Source organism: Mauremys mutica, chromosome 5, assembly GCF_020497125.1.
Source record: "Mauremys mutica isolate MM-2020 ecotype Southern chromosome 5, ASM2049712v1, whole genome shotgun sequence".
Lineage (NCBI taxonomy): Eukaryota > Metazoa > Chordata > Testudines > Geoemydidae > Mauremys > Mauremys mutica.
The window spans coordinates 83,883,754-83,911,698 of record NC_059076.1 but is presented as its reverse complement, the minus strand read 5'-3'; the positions used below and the strand labels follow the sequence as shown (position 1 = coordinate 83,911,698).

The 27,945-nt window shown below is 42.4% G+C and overlaps 1 protein-coding gene across 9 annotated transcripts; it reads left to right on the top strand.

Moving 5' to 3' along the window:
* The first annotated feature begins 461 nt into the window (after nt 1-461).
* LOC123370979 (LRP2 binding protein) lies at nt 462-27,828 on the top strand. 9 transcript variants are annotated; one of them, XM_045017985.1, is made up of 9 exons: nt 462-541; nt 776-918; nt 6,629-6,741; nt 11,460-11,573; nt 17,608-17,750; nt 17,832-17,937; nt 18,836-19,059; nt 23,208-23,373; nt 27,221-27,827. In XM_045017985.1, exons 2-9 carry the CDS (start codon nt 804-806, stop codon nt 27,284-27,286), a joined length of 1,047 nt encoding a protein of 348 aa, XP_044873920.1. In that variant the 5' UTR covers nt 462-541; nt 776-803; the 3' UTR covers nt 27,287-27,827. The 9 variants fall into 9 exon arrangements, with proteins under 9 accessions (XP_044873920.1, XP_044873919.1, XP_044873924.1 ...); XM_045017984.1 differs by having other exon boundaries at nt 6,626-6,741; nt 27,221-27,826; XM_045017991.1 differs by lacking the exons at nt 462-541; nt 776-918 and adding exons at nt 8,718-8,788; nt 9,691-9,780 and having other exon boundaries at nt 6,627-6,741; nt 27,221-27,826.
* The last annotated feature ends 117 nt before the right edge of the window (nt 27,829-27,945 follow it).

Sequence of the window (27,945 nt, the reverse complement as noted above, 5' to 3'; positions counted from 1 at the left end):
TTCCCTTCCCTACGGATCAGGCCCCACAAGGTAAGGTGTGGCTGTGTATCACATCAACATGCCTCCCTCCCACATGTGACCTGCTGCACGCACCGGCAACCAGCCAATCCCCCCAGCACCTTTCTGGGGAGGGGCCCCCCCAGCTCGGCCCAGCAGGGGGGCTCTGCCTGGCAGTCTGTGCTGCTCCCCTGAGCTGGGCAGAGGGCCCCTCTCCCCCCAGCAGGGGCTCTGTTTGTCCGTCCTGTCAGGTGGGCTGAATCTGGTGAGTCACTCTCCCCTCCCCCCCTTGTGAACCCTGGTTTAGGGCGAGCGCGAGGCAGAGCCGCGAGGGGGCGGGGTCCCCGGAGCGTTCGCACTGGCGCGCTCACGCCGGGCTCCAGCCCGTCCGGCAGCCCCCCCACGCTGGCAGCTCAGCACCACCAGGGGGCGCGCGGGGGCGCACGGATAATCGTTACCTGGCAACGGGAAGCGGCCGGAGTCACTGGGAGGCGCGAGGGGAGCCGGCGGGCGGCGGCCGCGATGGGCTCCCGCGGCGGACACAGTGAGTCACACACGGGCGGCCGCGCGCGACACCCCGCAGGCTCCGAGACGGGCCCCGCCTGGGGGTGCCGGCCGGGCTCCGAGGGGCCCTAGCGCGCAGCGCGGTCCTCGGCCGCGGGACAGCCCGGCACCTTCGCTGCGGTGCCGGGACGTGCGGGGGGCGGCCCTGCAGGCTGCGCAGCGAGCCGCGGGAGAGGGGGGCAGCGTTACCGGTGGTGCCCGTTTTATGTTGCAGGGGAGGCGGCGCAGCTGCTGAGGGCGAGATGAAGCTGAGCAGCGAGGCGCTGCCCCAGAGGCGCAGCCCCGAGCCTGTCCTGCAGACCATCTCCAGGGCCTTCAGCGACTCCGAGCTGAACAAGCAGCAAGGGGCGGAGATAGGTAAAGACCCGCACCCCCCATTCGTGCTGGGAGCTGCTCCTCCAGTCAGTGCCCCGCGGCCGCCGCTTTGCACTAGCGCCCTAGCCCAGCAGATATATGCCCAGGCGCCACTCAGTGGCAGCGTGTTTACCAGGGTCCAGCCATCCCACAGCTGGGCACAAAGGTCCAGGAGACAGGACTCCTGGAGTCCGATCCTCAGTCCCCCAGTGACTTGCTGGTGGCTCTTACACAAGGTCTACACTCGAGCTCTATATCAGGATAACTAAAATCCACCCCATAGCAACATAGTTATACCGACCTTCTGCCTCCCTGCCTTGGGGCAGGTCTACACTGTGGGGGGGGGGGTCGATATAAGATACGCAACTTCAGCTATGAGAATACCGTAGCTGAAGTCGACGTATCTTATTTCGACTTACCTCCCGTCCTCACGGCGCAGGATCGACAGTCGCGGCTCCCCCGTTGACTCTGCATCCGCCTCTCACTCTGGTGGAGTTCTGGAGTCGATGGGGAGCGCGTTGGGGATCGATCGCTACCCGCCGATCCAGTGGGTAGTGTGGATGTACCCTTGTAGACAGCAGTATGTTAACAGGACAGCTTCTCCCGTGGACATAGCTCATGTGGCTTGTCTACACTATAAAATTGTCAGCTTAAATTAAGTCGACCTACAGCCAATGCAGTAATTAAATTGGCTGTTCATGTCCACACTATCCTTCTGCCAGTGGAGTGCATCCTCATCAGGAGTGCTTGCACTGACTTAAATAGGACATTGTGGGGGGTTGACATCCTGAGCTATCAGTCAGGCGCCGGGTTGACTGCCAGAGTCCCGCCACCCTGGGATGATTCCTGAAGCCTACAGCCCTGGAGTGGCGGGGCTCCAGTGGCAGTGGCGTAGCTAGCATGGGACATTTGGGTGGGCCCCAACTTTGGGTGGGGGCAATGATGGGGGAGGGGAGGCAGGAAGGATTGGGGGGGGGGGCTGCCTCCAACCACCCTCTCCAGTCCAGCTGGCCTTGCAGGGGGTGATGGGTACTCTGGCCAGGTTCCCCCAGGGCCCCGTGCATGCACCTAGCTCTGGGAGGAATCGCTGCTCTCCTGTGTGCACGGCTTCCAGCACCAGACCCCGTTACACTGCCCCACGCCAGGCCCGTCTCCCCGAGGCAGCAGGCCTACATTTTTTGATGATTGCCAGTGCTGGGCAGGCCAGCCAGCCAGCCTCTTCCAGCTGCAACGTGTGAACCGTGATCATCAGACACTCGGCTGCTGTGCCGCTGCTGTTCCCCCTTCCCCACTCCATTCAGGCTGGATATGTGTGAGGCATCCTCCAGGTCTACGTGGGGCTAGTGCTGGGGCCAGAGCAGAGCCAGGGCTGAGGGGGTGGGCCTGGATGCTAAGTGGGTGGAACGAAGCCACCCATAGCTACACCCCTGTCCAGCAGTCAGCCCCAAGGCGGCAGGGCTGACAGTTCAAAGGCAGGAACTGGTGATGTAAGCAACAGTGTCTATCTACACAGACATTGCATTGTCTTAACTACAGCCTCCTAAGCGCTACACCTCTTGTGGAGGTGGAGTTATTAGGTTGGTGTAGGTGGGTGACTTATATCGGCGTGAGCAACACTGTACTGTAGACGCTTACAGAGTTAGGTCAACGTAAACTGCCTTACATCAACCTAACTCTGTAGGGTAGATCAGGTTTGGGGGATTTGAATTAACTAAACTGATGGGAGAAGCTCTCCTGTTGGTGTAGTAGCATTTTCACTAAAGCATCATATGGCTCAGATACTTGATTAACCTTGATTTCATCACCTACAGTGTTGAGGAGCATGAGACTTTATTGTCAATAGAGATTAACATTGACCAGATTAATGTTGACTGAAGTGAAACAGAAATCAGTGGCAATATTCACTAAAGCACAAAGTCGCTCTCTGTATAGTACAGTGGGCTTCAACTTTTTTACGCCCAAGATCACTTTTTGAATTTAAGGGCAACCCAGGATCTACCCCACCCCTTCCCCGAGGTCCTGCCCATTCCCCAAAGTCCCGCCCCACTCACTCCATCCTCCCTCTCTCCATCGCTCGCTCTCCCCCACCCTCACTTCCACCGGGCTGGAGCAGGGGGTTGGGTTCGGGAGGGGGTGCGGGCTCTGGGATGGGGCCAAGGGGTTCACAGTGTGGGAGGAGGCTCTGGGCTGAGCCTGGGGCAGGGGATTGTGGTGCAGGAGGGGGTGATGGATGCAAGCTCTGGGAGGGTGTTTGGGTGCAGGAGGAGGTATGGGGTGCAAAATCTCAGAAGGTGTTTGGGTGTAAGAGGGGGTGTGGGGTGCTGACTCTGGGAGGGGGGTCAGGGCTGGAGCAGGGGGTTGGGGTGCAGGAGGAGGTATGGGGTGCTGGCTCCGGGAGGGGACTCAGGGCTGGGGGTTGGGGTACAGCCTCCTGCCGGGCAGCATTTGCCATGGACGGCTCCCAGGCAGTGGCAGAGTGAGGCTGAGGCAGGCTCCCTGCCTGCCCTGGTCCCACGCCGCTCCCGGAAGGGGCCAATGTGCCTCTGCATCTGCTGGGAGCGGGGTCAGAGGGCACGTGGCTCTGCATGCTGCCTCTCACTGCAGACACCTCCCCCAAAGCTCCCATTGGCCACAGTTCCCCATTCCCAGCCAATGGGAGCTGCACGGAGAGACCCCTGCCCTTCCCCCCAGGGCTGCAGGGGCATGCTGGCTGCTTCAGGGAGCGGCGTGGGGCACTGGCAGGCAGGGAACCTACCTTAGCAGCAGCCCCGCTATACCGCCGTAGATTGCGCTCAACTGGGAGAGTCCCCAGGATTGACCAGTCGATAGCGATCACCGGTTTGTTGGCGACTAATATAATACATACAAATACACGACAGTAAAGGAACATTATGTAGGTTGCAAAGTCAAGCACTCCAAAGTTAGGAAATGCCAGTTTATTGTTTCCTGCGTAACCTTTCTTGTACTTCATGTGTGTGTATTCCAGTGGTGGGCAGCCTGCCAGCAAATTACCCTGATGGGCTGCGTGTAGGCCGCATGTTGCCCACCACTGGCCCATGCACTCAGTGAGGTGGGGTCTGCTGGAAAAAATATTGTGCAATTAAGTAATTAACTACTGTCACTTAATTCATACACACAAGCAGCAAACTACATGACAGCTATAAACTTGGCATTTCCTAACTTAGCAACATAAATAATGTTCTTTTCAAAGAGAGTTTTTAAATGTAATTTTTTAGGTTTTTGTTAATTTTTACCTTTTTCCTTTTAAAAAATGTGCTACCAGTCTGCAAAATTTACTGTTTCTTTTTTTTTACCTCAACCCCTCAATCTGGAGTGGAGAGTTTCAGCCTTCATTTGAAAGAAAAAAAAAATGTATAGACCTCATGATTGCAGGGGAAAGCATGGTATCTTGAATTGAGTGTTGCCTTAAGAATCAGAACCAATATATAAAATAAAAAGAACACAAAGTGTATTGCTTTTTAAAGTCTCATTATTTTTAAGCCAATCTAATAAACTTAAGCAGGCCTGACAGTTCTTGAAGACTTTTAGCTTGGCAATGTTGGTGTGAGTTTGTTCCCCATTTTTACTTTAAATGTTTGCAGAAAATATGAAGGTTCTGGAAATAGATAAATGGGGCAGAATATTCAAGGGAAATAGAGCCATTTTTTTCATTGTCCGGTCTTCATATTTCTTTTTTTTCCCCTCACTTTTCCTGCTCCAGTTTGATGTGGTCCCTCTTCTTCCCATTTTTAAGCACATTAACTTAGCTCCTCTTTTTCCCTTTGCTAGTTGGATTGTTCTTGCTGCCTCTCATTCTTTGTTGTTCCCTTCCTGTTCTCTGAGTCTACTGATTCTTCCATTTTCTGTTAAGTCAGAAAAAGAGATTTCACCATTATAATTAGTAAAGTGAAATGTAATTGATTAAAAGTTCAGCTTGTTCACAAAATGTTACTATCATCAGAAAAGAATCTTACTCAGTTGGAAAATAATCCTAAAAGGCACTAATAAGAGTATTGTGGCTGAGATTTTATTAATAAAAATATTTTTGCACTTATATTGCCCTTTTCATCTGACAAATTCGAAATGCTTTTTAAGTGCAGTCTCAAAATAACCTTGGTGTTATCATCACTCCCATATTAGACATAGACTTCACAGAAATGAAATGACTTACCCAAGGTCATATAGCAAGTCAGTGGCATACCTAGGGAAAAAATTTCAAAAGCAGCTAAATAACTTAATTTAGGCTCATTAATTTAGGTATTTAGGCTCATGAAGATACAGATAGGCACCTAGTGTGATTTCCTAAAGTGCCTAAGAAGGTGGACACTTAAGTCCTATTTAAATCAACAGGAATTAAGTGCATAACTTGTTAGACCCTTAAAAGCCCAGTAGGTGCATATCCGTATGTTTAAGCATATAAATACCTTTGAAAATCTGGTGCTTGAGTCTCATTTTCAAAGTGACTTTGGCTCAGATCCTCAGTGATACTTAGGCATTGCAACACTTATCCCCCTATGCTGTGTCCCAGTGGAATTTTCAGCCTTGAGCTAGGCACCCCATAAAATATATTGAAAGAGTTCCCTAAGGAAGCGGTTTTCAAAAGCCAGCCAGCTGCGTGGGGAGTCACATAAGTTAGCCAGGAAAGAAATGCTGAGAAGGGGTCATAGGCACATATGCAGCTGACCTGGTGCACCTGGCTAGTGGGCCACTTCCCTTTGCTTGGGTTACCCAGCTGCAGACTCTCTCCTGTAGTTAGGCATCTAAATCAGGTCAGCCACTTAGGTAGCCCATGCCCTAGCACAGTGTTTCCCAAACTTGGGACACCGCTTGTGCAGGGAAAGCCCCTGGCGGGCTGGGCCGGTTTATTTACCTGCCACGTCCGCTGGTCCGGCCGATTGAGGCTCCCACTGGCTGCAGTTCACTGCTCCAGGCCAATGGGGCCTGCGGGAAGTGGTGCAGGCCGAGGGACGTATTGGCCGTCGCTTCCAGCAGCTCCAATTGGCCTGGAGTGGCGAACCGTGGCCAGTGAGAGCTGCGATCGGCCGAACCTGCGGATGTGACAGATAAACAAACCGGCCTGGTCCGCCAGAGGCTTCCACTAAACAAGCAGCATCCCAAGTTTGTTTCATATGCTAGGGCAGTGTTTCCCAATGTCTCTCCTTCCTGTAAGGCCCAGCTCCTGCAAGTCATTGTAAGTAGGTGGACCATTGTGCCTGTGTGGAGCCCAGACACCAGATTGCAAGATCGGGGCTTAAAGTGATATTCCCTGATTTGGCTGCCAGTTTTGAAAGGAGTTTTCATCATCTTTAAATCCGTTGATATTTTCTGTTGTTTAGCTTAGATCTTAAACTGTTCTAAACATTAGCAATTAATGTTTCCAGTGTGGATAATCTTTGTATAAGGGAACTTGTTATTTGTATTCTGGTTTTCCACCAACTGAGTTCAGGTTTTCATCATACAAATATATATAGCATTTTTATGGCAAAGTAAACTGTTTCATAAAGATTTAATTATCTTTATTGTAGATTTTTTTCCTCCAGAATAAAATACTGATCTGTTTTAGCTGAGTCTATGGAGCATACAACAAAAAGGGAACTTCCTAATGATGACTGTCAGGGTTAAAAAGAGAACTATTACAACTTCAGTGTGATAGTGTACTTACAATATTATTCTGTTTGTTGTGATTAGACAAATATATATCTGTTTTTAGCAGGAAACTATAGCCATACCGCTTTGTTTGCAAGGGCAGAGGAGCTGTTGGCGAAGAGGATCATAGATGGAGATCCTCTGGCATATTTTCTACAAGGGCAGCTGTACTTTGAAGAGGTTGTACTTTACTATTTACTTTTTAGAACATTTTATAAAACTGACACTTTTCAGTACAATTTCCACATGCAATAAGAAGTAACACTAGAAAATGTTACAAACGAAGATACATACAAAGTGAAATAAGTAAAAAATAAAAAAACCCGAATCAAACAAGAATTATGGAGCAACAGTGGGAAGCATGATTCCATGAGAAAGAATGAGACTCAGAGAGGCAGGGAGGGAGAAGGATAAAGTTACAGATACATTATTTCATATATTCTCAAATCTGAGAAATTGGGTTTAGTGCTTCTGACTGTAGTCATTGCCAGAAGTCCTGCTGACTGCATAGAAAGCAGAATTATTGGGGCTAGTCCTGTACTCACTGAAGTGAGTGGCAAAACACTTATTGACTTCAGTGGGAGTAAGATTGGACCCATCTAGTGTAATATCAGACTGTTCCTTGGCTAACTGGAGCTTAGATATCCATGTTGTGTATTGAAGTGTAGTCTTAACCAGATCTTCATATCTAGACACATGCTAATACTCACATCTTTGAGGTGGTCTCTGCGTAATGTCATTGACTGCTCTGGCACCTCTTGCTGCTGCAAAATTCAGAAATCTCTTTTAAAGCTATACCTGTTGAGAGCCATGCGAGTGCTGTTTTGTAACACTCAGTGTCCAGTGTAAGGTTATATAAAGGGATATGGCTCTGCATTCGCCTTAGTTCCTCTCTTTCTATGGTCAGTTGAAGAGCGGAGGATGGTTTCTGTCTCTGTACCTGCAGCCTGCTTCCAATCAGGGGTGGGATTATAAAGGGACTTAGGTGTTGCAATGCTGAGCATCCTGGTACCTAGAAAAATCACAGGAGCAACACTGTGATTTTAAAAGTCAAGTTAGGTGCCTTAGCTCCCTGTACAATGAAGGGGGAAGAGATGGGCACCTTAGAATGCAATCCACGAAAAACCAGCATGCTAGGTGGGAAGCCACCTAAACTAAGTAGTGCGAGATGCCAGTGAGAGGAGTGTGTGCTTAGTCCCCGCCTTGGAGAGTGGCACCCAAGTCCAGGCTATAAGGAAGCACCTATCTCTGCTTAGCAGTCCATGAATGGAAACCAGCTCCTGGAGTCAGGCAGTTTAGGCGCCTAAAGTTTTTCTTGTGGGAATGAGTTAGGTCAGTGGTTCCCAAACTTGTTCCACTGCTTGTGCAGGGAAAGCCCCTGGTGGGCCAGGCCGGTTTGTTTATTTGCCGCGTCTGCAGATCCGGCCGATCGCAGCTCCCACTGGCCGCGGTTCACTGCTCCAGGCCAATGGGAGCTGCTGGAAGTGGTGTGGGCCGAGGGACATACTGGCTGCCACTTCTAGCAGCTCCCATTGGCCTGGAGTGGTGAACTGTGGCCAGTGGGAGCCGCGATTGGCCGAACCTGCGGACGCAGCAGGTAAACAAACTGGCCCAGCCCGCCAGGGGTTTCCCTGTACAAGCGGCAGAATAAGTTTGGGACCCACTGAGTTAGGCACTTGCCTCATTTCACAAAAAATGGCTGGAGGAAGAGGAGCTGGTTCACACCTTATTACTTTTAGCCCAATGCTTAGAGCACTCACCTGGGATGTAGGAGGCTCAGGTTCAATTCCCCCCTCTCTGCTGGGGAGAGGGTTTTTTTTTAGGATTTGATCAAGGGTTTCTTCTCAAGAGAGTGTTTTAACCACTGAGCTATGGGATATTCTAATTGGGGAGGGGCAGTTCCCTCCATCCCACTTGTTAGACTGTGGATAAATAATGAGTGATTTGACCCTGGGTCTCCCAGGTGGACGCCTTGACCACTGGCCCTCACTGGCTTCACTCTCTCCTCTCCTCCTCCCCTCCCATCTCCCAGTTCTACTATGGAGAAATACTTAAGTTATCATTGGGCCAGAGACAATGACTGTAGACTGGTGTAGGGCACACACCTGGGAGATGGGAGACCCTGCTCCAATAACTCTTTAATTATTTATCCACAGTGCAACAGCATCAACAGGAGAGACTGAGGGAGCCCCACATCATCTCAGTGGTCAGAGCACTTGCCTGAGAGGTGAGAAAACCCTGTTCAAATCCTTTCTTCCCTTCTGATAGAAAGGGGGTGGGGGAATTGAACCTGGGTCTCCCACATTCCAGGTGACTGCTCTAATCACTGGGCTAAAGGTAACAATGTAGGCACAACTATCATTTCCTCCTTTGGCCAGTTTTGAATGGGACCTGGTCTGGTAGGTAACCTCAGCATGCCTACCGAATTGCACCCCTCACACAACTTAAGTGGCTAAATGCCTCTCTTGAACTTCCCCCAGTTTGTGAATCACTCTGTGGCTTTAGTGACAGGTGTCCAGCTGCATGGAGTGAGGCAGTAGCGTGCATGCACAGAGGCAGAAACATAGGCGCCTAGGGAACTTGTACCCTGAAAACGTAGGCAGCAACTGAGCTTAGGCACCTACAGCATTCATCAGGAGTTCTGTGGATTGCAGTGGAGCTGAAACTAGGACCCAGGCACCTAAGTCTGAGGTTTAAGTACCTTAGTATCTTTGTGACTCTGGGCCCCCCAAGTGCCAGCCCGAGCTGCCAGCCTCCACAGCACCAGGCCGGCCCCAGTACCAGGCTGAGCCACTAGCACTGGGCTGGCACCAGCACCAGGCCAAGTCGCCGGCCCCAGCAGTTGGCTGGCCCCAGTGTTACCCCGGGCCACCGGTGGGCCCGAGCTCCAGGCTGCTGACTGGAGCTGAGTGAGCCCCTGCCAGCTTTAGGGTCAAGAGGGACGGGGCCGCGGAGCCTCAGGGCAGAACATAGGCAGGTCCACAGCCTGGATCAGAGGACGCTTAGCCTGACCTGGTCTTTTATACCCACCACCCGCATGTAGGTTGTTGGGGTTTATAGTGTAGTTTAGGATAGTAAAGGTTTTAAGGAGTTTTTTAAATCTATATAGTTTTGTATGTTGTTGCACAGTTTTCCATTGATCCAGCTCCTTGAACCTATAAAAGAGTGATTTAAGAGGCTTGCATCTTGCAGCTCTAGTTTTTCTGATTCATATACCAGGTAGGTGTAAAAGGCTATTGCTATTTCCCAATTGTTTTTTGTTTATTTTTAAAAGGGGTATAATCACTTAGGATGGCTGCTTTGAGACATCTCCCAAGGGACCTGATTTAGGCTAATGGTAATAACTAATAGTTAATTAGGACAGAATTAGCCAAAGGCATTGAGCCAGCTGAAGGCTGTTTAACCACATGTTAAGAAGCTGTTAAATTCTAAACTGTTGTTGCCAAATAATGTAAAATAAAAATGAGGAAATACAGTAACTATAGTTTTTATTTAGTGTAGTATTTTATTTCATTGTCTTTTCCAATTTCTTTTAAATTAAAAAAATTGGCACCTTTAAATCAGGATATCAGAGTCCTCAATTAACAGGATTCTACTGTCATTGTTTTTAGTATTTAAGAACAGTTTTCTTCCTGAGTTACTGAAGTAACAAATATTGTAAAGTTTGCCCCCTGAACTCTTAAGAAAACCAAAAACAGACTTCTGTCTCTTTATTGACAAAGGTGTATTTTTAATGTTGGATAAGTAACATGCATTAGCTATCCTGCTGTGAAAATATAGTGGAGTTTAGGAACTTCAGGTTTACTAGAGGCAAAAAGGGAGGTCAGATACAGGCATGAGGAGCGTGTATGGTGAGGAACTCACCTAGCTACCTCTCAGTAAAAGGTAAACGTTACAAGTACCTTATCTCCACTAAAGGGAGTGTCTACACCACACAGCTTTTAGCGACAAGGCTGTGTTGACACAGCTTTGTCGCTAGAAGTCAGCATGTGTAAACACTCTTTGTCGGTACTTTGTCGACATTTTTGCCAACAAAATACTTCCAGCCCTGCAAGCGGCGTTAGTTTCATCCGCGTTCACACTGCCACTTGTGTTGGCAAAACTTGTGTCTTGGGGGTGGGGGGCTTTTTTAAGTACCTATGAAAGACAAAAGTTTTGTCAACAACTTCACAGTGTAGACTCCTACCACTCATTTATCATCTTTCTGTAAAAAAAACAAAAAAACCAAAAAAACCACACATTTGTGGTAGTGAAGTCTTGGCGTGAGATCAGAGTTGTGGGCCCCAATTTAGCAAAGCATTTTTATCTCTGTTCAGCAAAGCACATAAGCAACTGCTTAACTTTGAACATGTGCTTAGGTCCCACTGAAATCAATTATTTAAAAATTAATATGATTTAAGTGCATTCTTAAAATTAAGTATGTTTATGTGCTTTGTGGAATAAGGATAGACAGTTAAATTGGAAGATTAATTAGGAAGAAATAAGAGTATCTGAAAATATCTACATATTTTTCCTGTTTCTGCTGTGGCACTAGCTCCTTGGATTACAAATAGTGGCATTTTTAGGGTGACGTGCAGTGTGGTAAACTGATACATATGCTATGCTAATTTTTTGTGTGTATACATACCCATATACAGTAACAAAACTTGGTTGGAAGTCCTAGGTGTTTCCTTCGGATTCATTATTTTCTGAAGTTGACCTTACCTGTCCCAATTACTAAGTGTATTCAGAGTGACTTTTTTAACCATATAAAAATACTTTTTTGTTCCTTTCTACTACTATATGATTTTTCTCATGTTCACTGAGCAAATACTCTAGTTTAAAAATAAATTAGACTAAAGAGTTCATTTGTTATATACACTATAATGTACTACTTCATTGCTCACTGTCTCATTCAGGGGTGGTATGATGAAGCACTTGCACAATTTGAAAAAATTAAGGAGACGGATTTTCAAGCTCTGTATCAGCTGGGTGTAATGTATTATGATGGATTGGGGACCAAAGAAGACCCAGTAAGTCATTATCCAGCTGTATATTTAGTTTTTCTTCTAACCTTACTAGATAGACCCTTATATAAAACTTTCCATATTTAATAGACCTTAAAAAATTAAAACAATCAGTTCAACATATTCAAAGTGAGGTCCCAATCCTGCAATTTGTTCCATGCAGGCAGAGCTTTGTGTGCTCAGGCAGAGGCCCATTAATGAGTAGGTGTAATGGTCCAGGTTAAAAATTTCCTCATAAAATATTTTCCCTTGAACAGTATTGTTTTAATACATTTGCAACTCAATATATTAGTCTCTGTCCTCAATGGCAAAGAATTATGTCGTCGTTTGGAAAGCACAAGGGGTTCACTCTATGTTGAAAGCAAATAATATATAGTAATGTTCAAGTTACATTTAAAACAGAAATTAAACCCAGTAAAAATAAAAGTCAAGAAACAATTTCTAAGGTTTCAAGCCACAAGACAAATTTTCTTTAAAAAAAAATCTGTTACAGAAAAGACATAATTTGAAGAATTTACAAACCACATGTATTTGTAGCGCCTAACACAGTGGGGTCCTGGTTCATGACTGGGGCTCTGAGGCACTGTGGGAATACAAATAAATAATGATAATAATTCTACAGAAAATCTCCCTTCTAGCACTAGAGGGCAGGGATATTGTTAAATTGTACAACCAAAAGATTACATTTGATTTTTGACTGACAGAAAAACAGTATATTAGGTAAAGCAATAAAGTAAATGTAACATAACTCCATTGCTAATTCTCTGCCAGTGATGTGTCCCAAGACCTTTTTATACTCTTGATCAGAGAACAGTGCCATTAACACATCACTAACACTTATGTGGTTCTGGGAATGTGTTACAAGACAGTGTATGGCTGTGGAAAGGTGAGAGTCCTCTTCATGACTCCCCTCTTTCTAATAGCTTCAGTCAAGGGTTGCACCACAAAAACTGTAAAAATTACTATTTAATTTATTCATTGGTTAAATTACATATTCAAGACCAAGTCAACAAGAGAAGTAACGTCTGTTCTTTAAGGCCCTGAGTCCTGCAACTAGCTTCATGCAGAGATATTTAGGCATAGACCAGAAAATGGTCCATTAAACTGTAAAAGTTCCATTGGATTCTTACCATTCAGTGTCAAATATGGTCCTGTCCAGCCTCTGAATTGTCATCTTTCTATTAATATGTGCTTTAAGGTGCCACATAAAGGAATCTTATTTGCTTTATTTACACAGTGGGATTTGGCCTAATACACTGCAATGTTGAAGTCTCTGGACCAGATGCTACAAATCCTTAGCCACACTTGTAACTTTATGCTTATGAATAGTCCCACTGACTTCAGCTAGACTACTAAAAGGCATAAAGTTACTCACAAGGACTGGGGTCTTAGGGCTTGTCTTCACTACCAGCTAAATCAACACTGCTGGGCTTGATGCAGAAGGCATCGATTTAGCAGATCTAGTGAAGACTCTGCCATTGACTTCAGTACTCTGCCTCCCCAAGAGACAGAAGCTACATCGACTGGAGAACGTCTCCTGTCGACATATAGACATTGCTTTAAGTCGATCTAAGCTACATTGACAAGTTATGTAATTAAGATAGACTTACCTTATTAGTGTAGACCAGGCCATAATATATTAGGGAGAGAATTACATCTCTGATCCTATATTTTCTGATGATTGGGTTTATTAATTAGGCTATTGATATAATTTGACAAACAACAAGGCACATCTTAGAGATGTATCAGATACAATAAATATTACTTTTGCTAAGTGAAACTGAAAATGCTTTTCTCTCTACATCTTCATTTTGATATTTGCTTCATACTAAAATTGAAGCATCTTATTTTTTAATCCTCTTTCATAATAATCCTGAGAAGTGTTCTTCCATGAGAATAAAACTGTCAATTCTAGTGGCATTTAAGTAAACAAATATGTCCTACTGCTATTGCAACCACTTTACTTACTTTGTCACTTAAAAAATGCATGTTTCTTGTTTTGTTCTTTTCCTTCAGTGAGCTAGAAAAGATGGCTTAAATTTATGGCTTTCATATTGTCAACAGATATATTTATAACACCTAAAGATAAAATTGACAATTTTTCTGCAGCTATTATCACTGCAGAACTCTTGGCAGTTTCCTAGTTTAGCACATTTATAATATCGTCCTTGAAGATATGAAGGCCCAGATCCATTAGCACCCAGAGGCTCTTAATGGAATCAGTATTGTGTTGTACTAGTTACAATAAAAGTACAGCCCCATGGGGTTTACAATCTAAATGGAAACAACATTAAGGAATGCAATAGCCAACCGGAGTGATGGTTTGAAAATGTTTGTTCATTCCACATTAGCTTGATTTTGCTTTATGTGTAGTATAGAAGCAAAAGGAGACAATGGGAGGAATGAGTTGCTAGGATCATGGAGTAGGAGAAGAAAGGGATTGGTTATTGAGGGGCATAGACATGAAGGGACAGGGATACGGGGAAAGAAAAGAATGGGAAGAGGAGGAAGGGAAGGGTGGAGATGAGAATGGAGGGCAGGGAAAATATGGCTGGCAGTGGAGGTGCTGAGAGAGAAGGGTAGAGGAAACTGCCAGTTAACAGAGAGGAAAGGATGCTACTACCTTTATTGCTTAGTGAGATTAGAGCAATGTTGCTTTTTCTCAGGTTTCTATTTTTTTAGTGTTTTGCCTGAGTTAGAGCCATTATGGTATACTTTGGAGTAAAGCTTAGGGCTGGCTTTCTTTGGCTGTTTATACTTGGTAATATGAGTAGTGAATGGCTGGCCTTCCTTTTAACAGAGGATTATTTGTATACACCTTTTTAATACTTACATGTGGTATCTACTATTAAATCCTTGCAATACTAGCATTTCTCGACTGCCCACTAACTGAATGCTTAGGATGATGTACTGTGCAGCTGCTGACAGCTGGCCCTGACTCAGCTGTTCTTTTCCAGTGTACCTTGACATATTTTTTTCAACATTGCTCTCAGAGATTGTTATTGAGGACACTATAGTTACATTTTGATATTATATACTTATACCAAATCATGTACTTCCATTAACTGTACTTTGTGATTTAAGGAACAGCATGTTAAAGAAAAGTTATTTTAAAAAATGGAACATTTAATACATTAAAAATTGTCCTAAATCTAATGCAAGTACAAGTCCTTTTATCATTTTAAATTTTGTAATAATTATTTGTTTTTCTTATGCAGAAGTGTGTTGTAAGAGAATTTAGCACATGAGAAATGTGCCAGTTTAAGAACTCTGGGAGTCCTCCATTAAACCACAGCACAGGTTCAGGTTGAGGGGCAGTGAAGCATAATTTCCATACATTATCCTGCCAGTATGCCTCAACCATTTCCTGGAGGCACCAACTTCGGGGGGGAGGGGGGGGGCAAAAGAGTAGCTCAGTCTTCTTCTCTAGTCAGTGCATAGCTTCTTTTATGAAAGTTAAGAAGTGTACCAGTTGTGGAGATTCAGTTTTATAATACAGATTGTGACCACCAAATTCATTTCAGAGGCATGAAACACCATAAGAGAGCAGTAATTTTTCCATTTGAATAGGTAACTTATATGAAAAGCTCCATTATCCTGTTACCAGTCTCCTAAGCCATCCAGCCCCACAAGTATCTATTAAGCTGGTATTGTTGATGCAAATGCCTATATTGGGGGCTGATCTTTATATAAATGCTTAGCTTGATTAGATATACTATAGGTACAGAAGTGTATAGGTATTGATTAATATTACAGTATTCAGATGTAGCAGCCATTACAGATTTTAAGAGTGTAACATTCTTTGCTGGCAAAAGATGGGCCCAAACCTCTGATGCCTAGAAAGTGAAACAGAAGTGGGGCCTACTACATCTAGCCAAGGAATTCAGGAGAGTGACCATAAGAACATAAAAATGGCCATACTGGGTCAGACCAAAGGTCCATCTAGCCCAGTATCCTGTCTTCCAAAAGTGGTCAACACCAGGTGCCACAGAGGGAATGAACAGAACAGGTAATCATCTAGCGATCCATCCCCCATTGCCCATTCCTAGCTTCTGGCAAAGAGAGGCTAGTGTGGCAAAGTACCTTCTCAGTCTCCCCAGCCTCTGCTGTTTTTAGCCCTGGGGAGACAGGCTTGGGTAATTGCAGTCCCCCTTAGGACTCAGGGGAAGTCTGTTCCCTGTCTTCCCACCAGCCTTATTTAAAGTAATTTTTTCCTGCCTTGTGGGAGAGTGTACTACTGCTGCTCCTCCTGGGAAGGCTTGCTACTCCTGGCAGTCAGGCTCCTTCTCTCTTTCTGCTTCCTCCCAGGAAGGGGTTTTAAAAGGTCTCAGGCAGCCCCAAGTTGGAATCACCTGGTCCTAATTACCTTCAGGTAGCTCCCCCTCAGCTGATTCTAATTTCCTACCTTGGTAACCCTTTCTCAGCTGAACCTGATTGACCTGTAGTTGTCTCTCAGTTGATAAGGAGGAGGGCCTTTTAACCCTCTGGGACTGACTCCTACCCCCCCCCCCTTGCAACTGTCTGTCCTGAGTTAATCACACTAGGGACACCATCCCTGCCTATCGTGGCTTATAGCCATTGCTGGACCTATCCTCTATGAATTTATCTAGTTCTTTTTTGAACCCGGTTATAGGCTTGGCCTTCACAACATCCTCTGGCAAAGAGTTCCACAGGTTGACTCTGCGTTGTGTGAAGAACTTCCTTTTGTTTGTTTTAAACCTGCTGCCTATTAATTTCATTTGGTGACCCCTAGCTCTTGTGTTATTAAGGGAGTAAATAACACTTCCTTATTTACTTTCTTCACACAAGTCATGATTTTATAGACCTCTTATCATATCCTCCCTTAGTCATCTCTTTTCCAAGCTGAAAAGTCCCATTTTATTAATCTCTCCTCATATGGAAGTCATTCCATACCCCTAATCATTTTTGTTGCCCTTTTCTGTACCTTTTCCAATTCCAATATATCTTTTTGAGATGCAGTGACCACATCTGCATGCAGTATTCAAGATGTGGGCATACCATGTCTTATTATTTATCCCTTTCGTAATGATTCCCAACATTGTTAGCTTTTTTGACTGTCACTGCACATTGAGTGGATGTTTTCAGAGAACTATCCACAATGACTCCAAGATCTCTTTTTTGAGAGGTAACAGCTAATTTAGACCCCAGCAGTTTATACGCATAATTGGGATTATGTTTTCCAATGTGCATTACTTTGTATTTATCAACATTGAATTTCATCTGCCATTTTGTTGCCCAGTCACCCAGTTTTGTGAGATCCCCTTGTAGCTCTTTGCAGTCTGCTTTGGACTTAACTGTCTTGAGAAGTTTGTATCATCTGCAAATTTTGCTACCTCACTCTTTGCCCCTTTTTCCAGATTCTTTATGAGTATGTTGAATAGCACTGGTCCCAGTACAGACCCCTGGGGGACACTACTATTTACTTCTCTCCATTCTGAAAACTGACAATGTATTCCTACCCTTTGTATCGTATCTTTTAACCAGCTACCGATCCCTGAGAGGACCTTCCCTCTTATCCCATGAGAGTGTAGTGTTGTTTGCTACAAATCTTGGCACAACAGCGTAAATCCAGTTTTGTTCAGTGCTCTCATTTTATAAGGAATGGCTTTAATTTCATAAAATAATTGTAGTATTGTTAAACCATTGTAGGTGGCAAACTGATCTTGAATGATGGTCCACAGTTGGCACAATGAAAGCTAGACGAAGGATTTATGATGTGTCATCCTTATCAGACTGACATCCCACATGATATCAATTTTTAGACAAGTAGTTCAACTTTTTCACAAAAATAAAGCATAATGAAAATTAGTTTTTGCTTTTTTAGAAATGAAAGTATTTAAAATGTAAGAATAGGACTCTTTACACTACCTTAACTGATCACATCCATACCTTTTAATATTTAGAGAGTTTTGGAACTGAAAAGTTCTTTGTGTGTAATATGTAACTTACGTTACCTGGAATTTTAATGTTTGTCCTTTTTACCTTTTGCAATTATGATTAAAATCTGTTTCTCTCAAAGGAAAAAGGAGTGGAGTACATGAAAATAATCATCAACTCTAACTCTCCTAAAGCAAGACATTTAAAATATGCTGCTGCATACAATCTTGGCAGATCTTATTTTGAAGGATGTGGTGTTAAGCATTCAGATAAAGAAGCTGAAAGGTAATTTAATCTCATAATTTCTCCATGATTTATAAAATACCATTTTGTAATGTTATTTATATTTCCTCCCTATTTTTTTAGGCTGTGGATTATAGCTGCAGACCATGGGAATCCAAAGGCAAGTGTAAAGGCTCAAAGTACCCTGGGAATGTTTTATTCTACATCAAATCCAAAAGATCTGAAAAAGGTAATGCCAATTTCTGCCTTTTCCATATCATGATTCAATGCTCAGATTCATTCTGAATCTGTGAAGCATTCCAGAAAGAGACTTATTTATAACAATATATGCTCTATTATTTCTAGACTTTTTCACCTATTTAGCCCCAAACTGGCATATATACAGAAAGAAAATTTCTTATTTGAATCCCTTGACATTGGTCAGGGTCGGCTTCAGCTTTTTTGCTGCCCCAAGTGGCGGGGGGGGGGGGGGGGGGGGGGGGGTGGTGGAACCGATCGGCGGCACTTCGGCGGCAGCTGAATCGGTCCGCTTCAGTCTTCTGCAGCAATTCGGCGGCGGGTCCTTCACTCCCTCTCTTCCTCCTCAGCGGCACTTCGGCGGCAGCTCAAAGAGGAGGAGAGGCAATGAGGGACCCGCCGCTGAATTGCCGCCCAAGACCCGAATGTGCCACCCCGATCAGGAACAGAGTGATGCCCCTTTCTATTGGCCACCCCACGCACCTGCTTCCTTAGCTGGTGCCTGGAGCCGGCCCTGCATTGGTAATCAGGATTTTTTTTACTGAAACAATTAGCAGGAGGTGGGAGCATCAGATCTGAAACTCAAGAATCAGCATTATAAAGTGGGATTAAGATTTATGGTTCTCACTATGTTTAAGAAACAACCAATGGTAGTGGCGCGGCACAGGAGAGCATGAGTAAAGGAAATGAATGTAAGTCTTGGAGTGGCTCTGAATTTATTACTATGCAGACACCTCTCTCCAGCTGCTAGATAAAAGAGCTTTAAAGAAAACAGACTGTATGCTAGACAGTTAGGCTGTAGTCTAGATTAGGGAATGTTTATTTTTACTAGAAGCAAAGGGTTATGTAAATATTTCAAAAATGACAAGAACTTTGTGCCTGTTCTATAGGCATTTTTCTGGCATTCAGAAGCTTGTGGCAATGGAAGTCTGGAGTCACAGGGTATACTTGGTGTTATGTATCTCTATGGACAAGGCATACGTCAAAATACAAAGGCTGCTTTGGAGTGCCTGAAGGAAGCAGCAGAACGTGGAAATATCTATGCTCAAGGCCATCTTGTGGAGTATTACTACAAAAGAAAATTTTACACAAAAGCTGCTGCATTTGCCAGAAGGTGAATTAATATTAGTTAAATTTATTAGAATTCTTGATATAAAATCATTGAAGTTAAAGATAAAAATTATTTTAGATCAAGTTCAGACTCATGCTAATCAAGCATGTATTCCCCTACCAGAGATGTATCAGATTTAACTGCCATACTTAATCTTTAAAAAGTGAATGACAGAACTTAGCCAAAATTAAGACCCTAATGATTATGAAGCCTTCTATTATTCAGTTCAACTCTGTCCTCCTTGATCACAGGGAAGCAGAAATAATCACTGGAGAAGAAATTGAGATTGAAATATCAAAACAGGTGTACATTGAAAAGTATTAGCATTTCTCCAAGTTCATTTGAGTACATTTTAACTCAGGTACACAAAGGATGAGACAGGAGCTTATACCGTGTGTGTGACCCGTAGAAAATAATGTAAAATGATATAGGATGTAATGTAAAAAATATCCAGTCTCTATCAACTCTGTATCTTGTCTCAGTGCTGCCAAATCTTCATGCAGTGGATGAGCAGAACAACAAAGAAGAGAGGCCTGTCTCTGTGATTTAATCAGTCATTTCTCATAGCCTGCAGCCATCCTCCATCTTTACCAAAATACATAGAAACTGGAAGTGGCTTCATACATAGAGACAGACAAATCAATGACTTGAATAAAAAGTCCCTCCAAATCCAAAGTGAACTTTCTTTTGAGTTTCTGAAGTGTTTACATAAGGGTTTGACTCTTATTTCCATCCAGAAAAAGAGAAGTGCTGCTCTCCACTTCCAGTTTCCAGCTGGCCAAAAACCTGTCTGAATATTAAAATGGCCCTCCTCTCTCCCTAACAGAGTTCCAACCACTGCCCAGATAGCCATCCATTTACTTGTCAACAGCGCATGGATCCCAATATTTCCAATACTTTAGGGATTTCTTCTGGGAACAGGGAAAGACGACACCACCCCCCATGGCCTTCTGGTCTTCCTCAATCAGGTTTCTTTAGGGGTGGCTAAGTTATCTATATCCACCATTCTGCTGTTTTACTAGCCAGCAGGTCTATTCCACTTCCCCTCAATCTCCTCACTTTTTTTTTTAATAGGCAGCATTTTACTGTCTCCTTTTCCCCAGGAAAATCTAAGAGTTTCTGTGGATCCCACTGCTGATCCATCTGGCACTTCTAAGATTTCATGTGGTAGTACTTTACAGTACACCATTATAATGTGTTCTCAATTCAGAAATACCACTTTGCTTCTCTGTGCAAACCGGATAAGGTGCAATCGAAGAATTTGCCCTGCCATGATGGTTTAGGTTCAAGAATACATTCTGGTTGAGCTGAGGGCCAAGTTGACTGATTTCTGTTTTGTTTACACAGTGTGTGAAATCCAGAACACACTGGAGAGAATTATGTTGGCCTCAGTTTTACAATTTCTACGTAACCAAATGTCCCATTATAAACCCCCCAAATATAACGTTTGCTAGCAAAGCCTTACCATTACAGATTTAACCCATCAGTCAGATCATTAAGTTTCTAAAGGAAAAAGAGACAAGCAAAGTGACTCTACAAGCTATATACAAAATTCATCCTTCAGGTGGTAAAAAAATGCATCTATTTATGATGCTGCTGTAAAGCATCTAAGGAGTGAAGAACAAAGGGATGCTGCCAAGGAAAATTACATAGAACTAGGAGTGGCAGTATTTCAAGATTTGGATTTCAGGTTCAACTTCTGACAGTCCAGAAATTGAGATGTTAGCCAAACAACCTTCTATTTTATTCACCACTGAATCCCCAAAAATCATGCTGGTCTTGAGCCTAGGCTCCCATTCTTTCACATGCAGTGTAGATAGAATGATAGCCATCCACTGGCCATATCAATCAGTTGGAGTTTGTCCTTTAACCACTGCGGTCCAGCAGGCTATTCTGACAATGAAAGGGTGCACCTTGTTAGCTGTAGTCATCTTTTCACAAAGAAGCCGTAATAGGTTATAGCCATAAATAACTTCTGAAGGAAAATATATTGTCATTGTGCTCAAAGCAATCCCATCTCACTGGAACAGTAGATGTTCTAGGGCCAGAAGTCTGCCAGCAGTGCAAATAGTTGTCACGTCAGGCATCAGCATCTTCTTTGCTCCTGTCCCTGTGCTTTCCCATGTACCTTTTGTACACCAATTTGCTGCACTTTATATAAACAGATACACTACTTTTGTAACCTCCAAGTCAATATGCCCTAATTGCCATACAAATCTGGGACATTTATTTAATCAGATCATGACAAATTTCCCCTTTGCAGTCTTACATCACTCCCACCAACATAAAAGAGAGCTCTGTGTTATCCACTTATTTTCAGTCACATCTCAGGGCAAGTCTACACTACAGCACTACTTCGGGACAGTTGCACCAAGGCAACTGCGCCACTGTAGCACGTCTGGTGAAGACGTGCTATGCCAACAGGAGAGCGCTCTCCCATTGGCATAATTACTCCACCCTGGTGAGAGCATCTCCTACCGACATAGTGCCGGTGTGGACAGCACAAAACTTGCATTACTTGGGGGGTGAGGGGGCTTTTTAACACCCCTGAGCGCCGTAAGTTATATTGACTTGGGCTGTCGTGTAGACTTGCCCTCAGGCTCACGCCTTATGTTTGGAGTTGGGGTTGGCCATGAGTATACTATAGCCTTGAAGAATTGTCTTCCTGTTCTATATAGCTTTCTTTAAACTGTGCTCATCACCATGGTATCTCCTTTAACAAAACACTCACTAGACTGTGCCAATCACCAAGTCCTTTGTCTGTGCATGCTGATTAAGGTTACTGGCTATTATTTGCATTGGTAGGCTATTATATTTTGAAAGGGAGGGCAAAAGTACATTCCCTTGTTTTTCTTATCAGAGGACATTAAATATAAGCTGCAAGAACCAAATTCTTTCTTGATACTAGTTTAATTTTTAATGAGTCGCCATATCTCCTTGTTTTAGCTGTCATTTGCTAAAGGTGATCACAATTAGGTGGAAGAACATTACTGCAGATGCATGCATATGATTTAGTTAGCAGGCAAGGATTTGTTGAGGATTAAACAGAATCAGATTCACTGATAGTGATTCATATGGTATGTCTATAGGCTTAACTTTATTGCACTTTCATAGTTTAAAATAAAACTGAATAAAGCTTCTGCATTTTCCTACCGAGGCTGGAATTCAGGATTTTGTATTTTCCCTGCAACAGTTTGACACTGCTAATATTTTACAGTGCAAGAAAAAGCAGAATCCTTGCTGAGTAGACAGAAGTAGTACTCTTTTTTTTTTAATATATATTTTAAGTGGTGAATGTATTAGCATGACATCACTCTCATACATGGTTTGGGGACCGTATGTGCACGCTCTTCCCCAGACTCTTCAAGAGTGTGTTTAACAGTAACAGCAACGCTGATATTGAGAAGGCAGCAGGTAGATACATGCACTGATAGGATTTATTTATTTATATATATATATATATATATATATATCAGGCACTACTATTTAAGAAGTGCTGTATCAAATTTGAGGCTTTAAAAAAGTTAACTTGAAGAAAACTCAAAATCCCTTTGAGTGTACTAGAAAACCATGACTAACTGAATTCCAGTTCATTAAAGGTTAGTAATGTCTGTTGGGGAACTCCAGAAGGTGATGGTCTTAAGTATCCAAAGTCCTCTTTATCTGAAGTTTTCAGAGGTTGCCCTAGATCTTCAGATAACAAGGTATTGGTAAATCCACATTTATGATTTGGAATGATACTTTTTTTAAAACTGTAAAGCTTGGCCATTCACTCAAGTTTTACTTTAATTTCCACTAAACTGTTAACAGTTTGGTAGAAACAAACAATTTGTGTGAAACACTTTTGTTATAATTAGTGCAGTTGTGGTGAAAATGACCGAAGTGAGAGTGTATTTGCTCACTAATTCTTATATGAATCAAGTTACTCAAAACAGGAGAATCATGTTCACTGCTCAAGTCTGTATGTACATTTAAAACCTGTTTTGCTAGAAAGGCTTTAAGTTCATACCATTATCAACAGAATTCCCAACTTAACTGAAGTTGGGCACAAAGCGCATGTTTTGACGCTGTCTCTTTATGGTTCATATAGCTGATTTCTCTCAAAGCTTGAAATGCTCACCTCTAACCTTATATTGTAAATTTTACAACAGGATTGCAGAAAACGATAACATTGATATATTAGCAAAGATAACCGATTGCCTTCCTGTATACATAGCCAAAGGGGTTGCTATGGCTACTTTCTACTTGGCTAGATGTCTCCAGCTTGGCCTAGGCATACAACAAGATCAAGCTGCAGCTAAAAATTATTATTCTAGGGTAAGCATGGGGTGGCCCTACAAATTAACTCATGTAGTATAAGATAAGTGATCATTTGAATTTAAGTTTTTAAACTTGCTATATGGTTTCATTAAATGCTCCAACAACATTTACTATCTACATTTATCACATAAAAATATTCTATATTTAAAAAAAAATACTGAAGTAAATCCTCTCATACTATTCAAAACAGCCTCTCAAGGTTCTACTCACCTAAGGCAAGTAATATATTTTGACAGGCAAGTAAAATTTCATATTATAATCACCACAACAAAGGCAGGTGAGTAGAACCTGTGCCTGGGCTGGTAATCTTTCATGACAATTTTCCCAAGATGGTTAAAGTGATAAATAGCACTGATTTCGTTACTACATTGTTTATACTTGCCTCAAACTCAAAAGCAGAACTCATTTCTTTGCTTATTTGCAAAACCTTGATGCCTTTAAATTAGGGCTGTCAAGCAATTAAAAAAAAATCATGCTTAATCACACTGTTAATAACAGAAATCCAAAATATTTAAATGTAGTTTTCTACATTTTCAAATATATTGATTTCAATTACAACACAGAATACAAAGTGTACAGTGCTCATTTTATTTTTTTATTACAAGTATTTGCACTGTAAAAAACAAAATATTTTTCAATTTACCTAATACAAGTACTGTTGTGCAATCTCTTTATCATGAAAGTTGAACTTACAAAGGTAGAGAAGTCCAGTGGCACCTTAAAGACTAACAGATTTATTTGGGCATAAGCTTTTGTGGGTAAAAAACCACTTCTTTGCATCTGAAGAAGTGTTTTTTGTTTTTTGTTTTTTTACCCACAAAAGCTTATGCCCAAATAAATCTGTTAGTCTTTAAGGTGCCACCAGACTCCTCTTTGTTTTTGTGGATACAGAGTAACACAGCTACCCCTCTGATACTTTACAAATGTAGAATTATGTACCAAATAAACTGCATTCAAAAATCAAACAAGGTAAAATTGTAGAGCCTGCAAGTCCACTCAGTCTTACTTCTTGTTCTGCCAATCGCTCAGATAAACAAGTTTGTTTACATTTGCAGGAGATAATACTGTCCGCTTCTTGTTTACAATGTAACCTGAAAGTGAGAACAAGTGTTCTCATGGCACTGTGGTAGCCAGCGTTGCAAGATATTTATGTGTCAGATGCGCTAAAGATTCATATGTGCCTTCATGCTTCAGCTACCATTCCAAGGGACATGTGTCCATGCTGATGACAGGTTCTGCTCGATAATCTAAAGCAGTGCAGACCGATGCATGTTCGTTTTCATGATCTGAGTCAGATGCCACCAGCAGAAGGCTGATTTTCTTTTTTGGTGGTTTGTGTTCTGTAGTTTCCGAATCGGAGTGTTGCTCTTTTAAGACTTCTGAAAGCAAGCTCCACACCTCATCCCTCTCAGATTTTGGAAGGCACTTCAGATTCTCAAACATTGGGTTGAGTGCTGTAGCTATTTTTAGAAATCTCACATAGGTACCTTCTTTGCGTTTTGTCAAATCTGCAGTGAAAGTGTTCTTAAAATGAACAACACGTGCTGGGTCATCGTCCGAGACTGCTATAACATGAAATATATGACAGAATGAGGGTAAAACAGCAGGGGAAATACAGTTCTCCCCCCAAGGAGTACAGTCACAAATTTAATTGACGCATTATTTTTTTAACGAGCATCATCAGCATGGAAGCATATCCTCTGGAATGGTGGCTGAAGCATGGAGGGGCATACGAATGTTTAGCATATCTGGCATGTAAATACCTTGCAACGCTGGCTACAAAAGTGTCATGTGAATGCCTGTTCTCACTTTCTGGTGACACTGTAAACAAGAAGCAGGCAGCAGTATCTCTTGTCAGTGTAAACAAACTTGTTTGTCTTAGCAATTGGCAGAATAAGAAGCAGGACTGAGTGGATTTGTAGGCTCCAAAGTTTTACACAGTTTTGTTTTTGAGTGCAGTTATGTAACAGCAAAATCTACATTTGTAAGTTGCACTTTCATGACAAAGAGAATGCACTACAGTACTTGTAGGAGGTGAATTGAAAAATACTGTTTCTTCTGTTTATCATTTTTACAGTGCAAATATTTATAATAAAAATAATATACACTTGGATTTCAATTACAACACAGAATACAATATATATGAAAATGTAGAAAAACATCAAAATAGTTAATAAATTTCAATTAGTATTCTATGGTTTAACAGTGCAATTAAAACTATGATTAATCACGATTAATTTTTTTGAGTTAATTGTGTGAGTTAGCTGCAATTAATCGACAGCCCTAGTTTAAATCCCAGCATTCTCTATTTATACTTGAGAAGATCACGACTACTTTTTTTACTTATCTGTGCTGTCACTGATATAATCTCAGCTCTGGGGCTAGTGTTGATTAGCCAAGTGTTGCTGCACGGAGAGCACACTATGGGTCCTAAATAAAACAAATGCCCCTTTTAAAAAATTTGTGTGAAGAACATTTTTTTAATGGATTTATTATGTGGATGTTATTCATTAGATGACTATATTAGTATTGCAATAGTGTCACAGGATGGGAACCTGATTGTGCTCTAGATAGGCACTGTACAAACACACAGGAAGACACAATCCATTGGTTTAGAATCTGATTGCATTAGACGGCAAAATCAAATTTCAGGCCAGGAACAGGACAGCAGTGTCCACTTTTGTAAAACTCAAGTAAGTGGGAACTATGCAGAAGTTAAATTACTAACAAAATGAACATCAGGTGTGGCTCCTTACTCAGATGATCCCATTGAAGTCATTGGGATTGCAGAACAGGCAGTAATATTCTTTCAGTTATTTCCTTCTGTGAAAAGCAGCTACACTTAAAACAACCAAACAAACCCCCCCGAAGTTTTAAAAAATGTAGTGAAAAGTGCTGGACAAGCAGTTTTAAAGCGTGGTAACTATCTTTCCATAGAATAGGTACATCAGGGCAGGATCAGTGCAAGCTTTCTCACATTGACCCTCATTGTTTCACACCTGTTCAAGTGAAAAAGTATTTCAGTCTCCTTGTATATTCAGTCCATTCCATCTCTGATCAGATTGCCAACAAGGGTGCCAAATGAAAAGGTGGGCATCCATTCCCTCACCGCATTTCACATTAAAGAGCCATCAGGTAGTAACAACTTTCAGTCATTAGTGGCTTACAGCAGATGTGAGTCAGTGACCTAGAAGTGAAAGGCCCTATATCCCAATGGCAGTTTTTTGGCACCATGTATTCCCCTATGGACAGTGATCAGCATCATTTATTTCTTTTAGCTTTGTGGTTGGAAGCCATTTTGTAATTTAATTGTATAGTTACTCCCATTTAAAGTGAAACATATCAAAACCCAATTTGCCTGTTTTACCATATGTGCTTTAACATAGATAAACCAGGTTCACATTTGGCCCACTAAGTTTTGCAGAGGAGAGAAGAGAGGGATCACAGAGGTTATATGAATAGATCATAGTGCTGAGCGGAAAATGAACTGGATTCAGGAAACCTCCGCCTGGCAAACTGATTTACTTCTATGGCTTAGGTGTCAGCATAAGCCATACTAAAACTTGTTTGGGAAGTAGCTTTTGTCCAGGTTTTTGAAACAATCCTCAACTTGAGTGTACTGGTTACATACAGCATACCAGTTTTGTTCTTTTAAGTAGAGTTAGAAAAAAGGGTTAAGGTTAAAGTTTGTTTTAGTGTATTTAGTAAACTGATTCTCAAACAATTTTGGTAATATTTGGCGTTTATATAGTCTGTTACATTTTCAAACATGTACATGTACAAACTAGGTTAGATTCCAGTTTTGGCTGTAAAATATAACTCACTATTCTGTTTGTTTTCAAAGGCATGCCTCCTGGATCCTGATGTAGCTTCCGACCTTGAATTGGCAGCTAATCATGGGAGAATTTAGAACATTTCACATTTAGGCAAATCCCAGCTGCTTCCAATGCTATATAATGTGTTTCACATAGTAGGCAATGTTTATCCTTAGCAGCTAGGTAGATAACCACTTATTTCTTTGTTTTTTTCAGCTTTCTATAAATCATGAGAATTATGCATTTTTTTGTTGATTAGAACAAAGAACATTTTGCTGACAGTGATATTTTGTTCACAACCCTTACTTTACTTACACATTGTAGAGACAGATTATCTTCCTTTTTTCATTATACAGAATGCTTAATCATCATGAACTGGGCACTTTACTGACATAATCCACCTGCGTTTCTTACTTCAACTCTGCTCTAGATGGTATACAAATCAAACTAAAATCAACTTGTTAAAATAAATCATTGTTAATGTCAATTTCCTTTACTTACAAATATTAAAGATCTGCAGAGTCAGCAAAGTTATAAGATTTCTGAAATACCTGTGCTTAAAAATAGTGTCCTCTTTTCATATACATTCTATTTACAAGTCATATAATACATTTAAATAAAATATTCTGTACTGGGGTAATAATTGAAGGTGTGTGCTTCCTTTACATTTAAATCTTTTTCCTTTGCCCTTTTCCGTATCTCTGAAATGCAACAACTTTCAAAAAAATTGCACTGTTAGATGGTAGCAGTAGAG

What these genes read in the sequence shown, in the direction of transcription:
- LOC123370979 (XM_045017984.1), top strand. Translation starts at nt 804, where the DNA reads ATGAAGCTGAGCAGCGAGGCGCTGCCCCAGAGGCGCAGCCCCGAGCCT. An exon ending in GCTGCTGCATTTGCCAGAAG is followed by an intron (nt 19,060 to 23,207) that starts GTGAATTAATAT and finishes ATTTTACAACAG; the next exon opens with GATTGCAGAAAACGATAACA. An exon ending in CTAAAAATTATTATTCTAGG is followed by an intron (nt 23,374 to 27,220) that starts GTAAGCATGGGG and finishes TTGTTTTCAAAG; the next exon opens with GCATGCCTCCTGGATCCTGA.